At 34.5% G+C, this 8,223-nt stretch overlaps 1 protein-coding gene across 1 annotated transcript; it reads right to left on the reverse strand.

The window, feature by feature from the left end:
* Positions 1–539: 539 nt before the first annotated feature.
* LOC145007133 (uncharacterized) lies at positions 540–7,888 on the reverse strand. The gene is made up of 14 exons (XM_078966119.1): positions 6,977–7,888; positions 6,684–6,868; positions 6,447–6,577; positions 3,293–5,803; positions 2,593–2,657; positions 2,429–2,500; positions 2,085–2,346; positions 1,916–2,000; positions 1,716–1,849; positions 1,548–1,629; positions 1,392–1,479; positions 1,142–1,296; positions 667–1,055; positions 540–577 (listed from the first exon to the last, which is right to left on the reverse strand). The coding sequence occupies exons 1-14, from the start codon at positions 7,886–7,888 to the stop codon at positions 540–542; spliced, it is 5,109 nt and encodes a 1,702-aa protein (XP_078822245.1).
* Between the last annotated feature and the right edge of the window lie 335 nt (positions 7,889–8,223).

Here is an 8,223-nt window from a genome sequence, read left to right on the forward strand (position 1 = left end):
TTTTATTATGTGAGAAAGTGTCAATAAACCATTCAGTTATGTTAATAAGCAACTGTCGTTGTGGGCCGTTTAATAAACTGTTTACTTGTGGGTCGTTTATAACTATGTGACAAATTGTTAATAAACCATTCAGTTGTGGGTCGTTTATGAAAAAACGTACATAACTCATTGTCGTTGCGTATTTCACATAACTATTTATCATACAAAATATTGCATTAATTATTACATTATAGTAGGCTGCGAATACAAACGTCATCATCAGTTAAGGGTTTAACTACAGAGAGTAGTATAAAAGCTGAAAGCAAAACACTTTTTTTTTACATAAGTGTAACATATTTTACATAACTATCTGTCATACGAAATACTGCCTTAGTTATTACATTATAGTAAAGCCAACACAAACTCCATTATGAGTTAAGGGTACAACTACAGATACTATAATAGCTAGAAAACCAAAGTTAAACATTTTTTGTACATAGCTGCAACATGTTATATACCATTAGTATTTCTTTTATGATCAACATCCGAAGAAGTGAGGTCTATTCCATTTTACGGGCGGCTTTTCGTTTTGTAGTAACTGTGTTTTCATTTATAATTAAATATATTCACCATTTTGGCAATATGTATTTACCCTTATATATATGTACACTAGAAATGAAAATTTACCTGGATTTTCAAACGGAAGTGATCTTCTAACATTTTGTTTACTCTGTTGGTAGTTCTGAGCACTTTCTTCATTAGTATTTTTTGAAGAAGTTGGACGATCAGGAGGTGGTGTTGTCATGGAAGGTGGTACTTCAGAAGGCATTTTTTCGATATTTGTAACAATGAATCGAATGTTGTTGTCCTTTGATGTATTTGTCATGCGAATTTTCATTTTTCTTGGAGTTCCTAGTAAAGAGATAGCAATTGGTGGTACTTCCTTTCTGTCATCTGTGTTGTTGTCTGATCTGAGGTTATCTGCTGTTGTGCCTAGTAATTCCTGTGTTGCATTATCAGACAGCACAACAGTCATGGAATGACTTTCATCTTTAATAACTGCATTCAATTTAAACCTGCATGTGGGTAGAAATGAGTTATTGCCAAGCTTCTATATTTTTCTTTTATTAATTAATTGATTTTTTCATTGTCTGATGCTTACGTGCTACATGGAGACTCAAGTATTCCATCTGATGGACAAAACCAGTTTTTCCCTTGTTTGAAAGTTGTATTTTTGCATTTCGGACATTGAACATGGTACCAAGAGTCTGAGAAGATATATTCAATTATGCAAGCCTTTGTCGTAAGAGTTCTGTCCTATATAACGTACAGACGTATATAATCTGCTTAAAAGTATAAACATGATATTTTTTTCTTGTGTGGACACATACATACATGTAGGTGTAACATACCGAAAGATCAGAATGACTTTTGTCGAGTATTTTCGACAATTGTATTGGAGGATCTAAAAAAACAGGTACCTCAGGTAATGTATTGTAACTGCAATCCGTGAATTAAAAGTATTTTAGAATGTAATGTATTTTATCAATGTGCATTCTTTATGATACCTGTCCATTAGTAGTTTCATTTCTGGAATTGGTGGGTTGATGTATAGATGAGTAGCACTACTTGTTCCAAGTCGTAGTGCTCCTGTATATTTAGTAGTCAACATAATACACAAGCAAATAATTGTATTTTTAAAATTATTAATGTAACAACATTTTATACGTAGTTACCTGCGTAAGTAGAGATCTTTATGCTGGTTATGGCGACTATGACAGGTGCAGGAGCATTTTCGAGAACAACACGATCAAACTTTGAAGACACACTGGTGAATTCCTTCCATAAACTTATTGCAATGTCTTCACCGCTGATGTTCATAGGTTTGACACATGTTAATAACATATTACGGTAATACAACTGAAAAAGTACTTACGAATCATTTTTTAGTATCAACAACAGGTATGGTTCACTATCTTTTTTCGTGCAGTTGATAAGCTTGCTGAAGAAGCCAACAAAATCTGCAGGTAAAGTTATTTAATTGTTATTAGTGCATGTAAGGGTTTTTTGTATGTTACTTGTTTTATTTGTATGAATAGTAACACCTGCATGTTGATCTTTGTAATCTGGTATCTGTGTTTTGGAAACAAAAGAAAACCAATGTTTTGGAATAATGGCAGTGTCTGGAAGAGGTGTAATAGAGGATACTGTCCCAACAGCCATGTAGAATTCATTATTGATCCACTTTTGATAACGATCCGGTACTCCACATCCGTACTTCTCAATTGTGTAGCATCTAGAAGGAATGAGAACGGATTGTAGAAAGCTTTGATCTTTTCTTTGTTCCAGAATCTGAACAGCATCACCCTTGTACATAGTGGAGATTGTATATAGGGTTAATGTGTGTATAGATTAGAAGAAGAGGTTGGGATAGAAGTTGATAACTTACATTTTTGTCAACAGCCAAGAACCATGTCTCATGATTTCTAATCTGTGGTGTCCACATACGCAAGATTCTTACCTAAAGTGAAAAAAATTGTTATAATTTTATTGTCTTTGAAGAATGTATGTTGGTAATATAAAGTTGTCATGAAAAAAGATTTATTTATATACCTGTATCACTGTTCTCGGACACCCATAATGCAATTCTGAGATTGTTGTTGTTATTTGAGACATGTCTGGAATGGTAGTCAACAAATAATATAAACATCATTTCTGAATGCAGCAGTAAATATTATGTTTTATGAGCCAGTCATGTAAAAAAAGCTAACATACATGCATCAGGTTGATGTGTGGTGTCATAGTTAACAATGAATATAAGTATGATTTGTGAATGTAACAATAAATATTAAAAGTAAGAAACATGTATTAGGCTGTTGTATATAATTATAAAAGCTAAATATGTATTTGACCTCTGAAGTATTAACTTTGTGTAGGAAGTCTCTGAAAACAACATTTTTCGTTTTATTATTTGCAGTGTTTTCATCAGAATCTATAAGTATTTTCACAGAATCTGGAGAGGTAGCACGAGACAATGCGACATAAAGTTGTCCATGTGTGAATACCGGGTGAGGCAGATAAATTCCAATTTTTTTTAAAGATTGCCCCTGGCTTTTGTTGATAGTCATAGCATAACAGACTTTTAATGGAAACTGTTTCCTAACAAAGGTAAAAGGTATATCAGGGGCTTTATGAATAAATCTAATTCTGGGGATTAAAACTTTGCTCCCAATGGAAGTCCCAGTAATAATTGTTGCCTCAATAACGGTGGACAATAACTGTGAAACCATCAGTTGTGTGCCGTTTCATAAACCTTCTTTTTGGTTTATGTTCCGAATCAGCATAACAGGAGTGTTGATTTTCAATAACAGTGAATGCACAGGTATGGAAGGGAAGGTCAAGGCATTCAAATACTCTAATGGATAGAAAGTATTAAACTCTGTACTTTGGTTCCCATTGAACTCAATACTGTCAGCACTTTCATACATCTTTGAATCACCAGGACTTCTCTGCAAAACTATATCATTTATTTTTTGGATTGTTTCATTTTTTGGACAAACTATTGCTCTAGCAGACAGAGTCGAAGCAGAGGATTTTTTCAGAATATCATCTCCATAAACAAAGTCTATAAGGCTGTGTAATGCGTTTTTTGTTGGAGGTATGATCAGTGACATAGGAATCTCAACCCATTTGGTATTTGTCTTATCGCATGCATCAATTTCACCAATGAGTCCATCCCCAATTTGAAGTAACCAGGATGCAAACTTTGAGATACCTAAATGACTATCAGATGAGGTGGACAGGTTTTTAAGCCGCATATTATCTGTCAATTTATACAAACTGAAATATGGCCATAAGTACGAGTTTGGCAGCGTAAGGGAGATAATTTCAGAGGGTGTGGTCTTTGGCGACACAGGTAATGTCTGACGAAAGTCTCCTCCTAATAACATCGACATACCACCAAAGACTTTACTTTCACATTCAAGGATATCTCTCAAAGAATGGTCCAAACACTCAAAACAATGTTTGTCACTCATGGGAGCCTCATCCCATATAATGATGGAAGTTACCTTCAACAACTCAGCAAGCATTGTCTTTTTTGTAATATTGCATGCGACATTATCAGTAAAGTCAATTGGGATTTTGAACCTGGAATGAGCAGTTCTTCCTGATGGAAGAAGCAGAGATGCTATACCAGAAGCAGCAACAGCAAGAGCTATTTTTCCTCTTGAACGAAAATAAGCTAGTATTGTTGTCCACAGGAAAGTTTTACCAGTCCCTCCATGGCCATAAACGAAAAGCAGCATCTGTTGGCTTTTAGCTTCTGCAGATTGAACAACATTGTAGATGTTCAGCTGCTCATCATTTAGAGACGACAACATCTGTTGGTGAGTAGCTTTCAAAATGTCCTTATCGTACGTTGTCTCTTCTAAAAAAAGTCTATTTCTTAACATAGCAACAGTCTCCTCTGTAGGTTTGGGCAAATGAAAATCAACAACAGATTTTGAAGGTGTAGATGACCTAAGCACATGATCCAGTTCATATAAAACCATCTGCTGTACGTGCAAATCATCTATAATTACATCAACACCAGGATTTGACATCTTTATATTGTGTACCAAATCATCACTCATTTTCTTCCATCCAAAATGCCACAAACACATAGGATCGTTAACATCACATAAAAGGAGCAGATAACAAAATAAAGAACGAAGCTGAGACGATGTAGCCCATTCAGAAGCCTCAGTAAAAGCGTCCATCCACTCTCGATCTTCCCCTATTAGACCTAACGAATCACAGGTAGCTCGAAAATCAGAGTACACAGTGCCAGAGACAGTACGAACTTCTTCATAAGACCTACAATCTTTTTGATGACAAAGCAACATTCTTAAGTAAAATAATTCTCCAGCAGATGGATGAACAAAGATAAGTCTACCTAATGCATGAGAATTACAACGTTTCCTTCTCTTCCAAGCTTTTGCCTGTTTGTCCCACCAGTACTTAGTAGGATATGAGCTATATGTAAGATTATGACCAGTTCTATCCCACTTATTGTTATCAAACCAACCTAACAACAAACTGCTTCCAAAGTTGGGATCGTCAACAACCTGGTTAATACTAATGTTTTCTTTAAACAACACAGATTGCATATTTGGCAAATGTATAGGCAGTATGACAATTGACGGATCTCGGTCATGAATCGGAAAATCAAGTATACGCCACGCGGCTTCATGAGGGCAGAGGAAACGACCATCGATATAGTTCTTAATCTCATCAATGACAGGAGGTTCTACTGAAACAGAAGATCCAGAAGTGTGCACATCTCTCTGAATAACAAACCTAACACGCTCCATTCCCTTCGATACATATTTGAACAGATACTTAATCATCATGTTCCACCCACAATACTCGACATTTATATGTGCATTGAAACGACAACACAGTCTTTTGTTATACGGAACAATGAACCTGTTGTCTATTTCTACACCTGTTTCTAACCTATGGACCTCACCAGATCGCCTTTTATAATGTGCATAACCATCCTTGTCAAAAACTGTATCGTTACGGAAATTTTTTGGGAATCTTTTCTTACACTTACCATCCTTCATACATGAGGACTTAGTATTTAGCAAACCACACGGTCCATGTACAAGGCATCTTATAACTGTCTGATATAATAATGGCTCCAAAATAGGGTCAGGTAATTCAGTTGTAATGTAAGCATCAATGGCAGATGGTTCCTTTATCTTGTGGGAATCTGCTATCCATATGAGCACATGACAATGCGGTAAACCCCTTTTCTGGAATTCAATAGTATATAGATCTGCCAAAGAAAGAACCGTTAAAAAAGGAAAACTAAATAGTAAACACAATAAAATTTTCAAAAAAGGAAAACTAATTAGTAAATAAAATATAATAATCTAAATTCACTAATGAACATACGAAATTATAGCGAATATATTTTTTAAAAGAACATTGTTAAAAATACAAAAAATATTTAAAAAAAAATTAATCAGTAAATACAATATAACAATCTAAACACAGTAATGAATAATCGAAAATATAGGGAACATATTTTTTTTTAAAATATTGTCACAAAAAAAAAAAAAAAAAAAAAAAGAAAACTTACAGCGAATATATTTTTTAAAAGAACATTGTTAAAAATACAAAAAATATTTAAAAAAATTAATTGGTAAATACAATATAACAATCTAAACACAGTAATGAATAAATGAAAATACAGGGAACATATTTTTTAAAAAAATATTGTCACAGAAAAAAAAATAAAAAAAACTTACAGCGAATATATTTTTTAAAAGAACATTGTTAAAAATACAAAAAATATTTAAAAAAAATTAATTAGTAAATACAATATAACAATCTAAACATAGTAATGAATAAACGAAAATACAGGGAACATATTTTTTTAAAAAATATTATCACAGAAAAAAAAAAAAAAAACTTACGTGCTGAAACAGGACCGAACGTCTTGTCAGATTTCAAATAACTAATAAAGGCAATAACTTTCATATGGAAAACACGTGAGATTATGTCTGCCCTGCTCGGAACATCAAACTGGCGATGCATGTCCATGTACCTGCTGATTTCTGGCCAACCAACATTACACGTAAATGTTATAAAATACTGTGGATTCCCATATTCCCGACAAATAGAAAGGGCATCCTGATAATCTGTACATATACCTTGGACCACCGACGAAAGATGGTGGTAAAATAACACGCTTACCAATACTTCTACCATCAGTATCACCACGTGATATGGCATCGTAAATACCACTAACATATGCTGATCTTAGGTGATTTTGATTTTGTTCATAAAAATCAAGCCGCGAAAGTTCAATACATGCATATGCGTCAACTAAATATTGCTGGAATAATCTACATGAATTTAGCACAACAGAATATATACCATTCCTTGCATGTATTTGGTAAGAATAATACATGTTGATACTAAGATTCCTAGCCTTCGAACCAACCTCATTTAAAAGCTTCAACCTTGGGGACCAACCATCCTTACCATAGGGAAACAAAACAGGATACTGCAATGGCATGTAGCTAGGATGAAGTTTACTAATCCTACGTGGAGGACCACTTTTTGAATGCACAACTATATCATATGTACTGCCAACTGCGTCTTCACCAACGACAATACAACCCAAACTACCAGGGGCCGGAGGGCCATACAGACGATTAGGAACATCATTAAAAAGACGAACTGCATATTCAGGTAAGTTTCTTTCAGCAGCAATATCTTTTGCACATTTAAAAGTTCTAACATATTCATTATGAGCTGTAAAAAGATCCATAAGAGCCTCAACTATTGTTGAATCTAAACAGCCATTTTCATTTTTTGGAAAAGCAGAGAGCCTATTATGCAATTCATGGTCTGTATCAACAATATACAATTGCAAAAACTTTGGTCCTTTTTCATCAACAACATCAAAAGCACCAATCCAATGACAAACCTGACCAGAAACTTTGAATACATATGGACCATCCGCCCTATTAACAGTGTCATCCACCTTACCTCCAAAAGACGTCATGCTAAACATACTATTATAAGCCCTTATGTTTTTGATGAAAGGGCGAAAATCAAATAGAGCAAGCAACAATTTAGGAGGTAGAAGTGGATATGGTAAAACAACAGAACCAGATTTACAACACCGCGTATAGGCAGGGCAATCTGGACGTGACAAATACATAACCCTTTCATCAAACCAGAAAAAAGCACTACAAAATCTACAAACAAAGGTGCAATCGCCGATATCATCGTAAGAAGGCAAAAGTAAAGTATCGTTACCAACAGAAGAACAGGATCCTTTTTCGGAAGACAGAAGGCCAGCTAAATGAGGAGAAAAACGGCGTTTAGAAGACGAACCTACAGACATGATATTATAGAGGGAGGATCACCAAAACATACCTAAAAAACGAAGCTTGTAAGGGAGAAAACGAAAGCAGCAAGCAAAAACAAAGGAAAATAACTCTTGTAAGGAAAGGACGACCGCAGCGAGAAAACAAAAAGCAGAAGGAAGCAAAAAAATAAGATCAAAAACATAAAAAAACGTGATAAATCTCATTGGTGGAATGTGAGGCGGCAAGAAAATGAGATAAGAAGGAGCGAATACAAGAAGTTTAGTGTTCAAAATAAGAAAAAAAAAAGTTCCGTGTGAATCGATGAAAGAGAAAAAAGTGTACTGCAGCTAAACTTTTTAAGAATTGATGG

The sequence above is a fragment of the Lactuca saligna genome, chromosome 7 (genome assembly GCF_052625555.1).
Source record: "Lactuca saligna cultivar CGN05327 chromosome 7, ASM5262555v1, whole genome shotgun sequence".
Taxonomy (NCBI): Eukaryota; Viridiplantae; Streptophyta; class Magnoliopsida; order Asterales; family Asteraceae; genus Lactuca; species Lactuca saligna.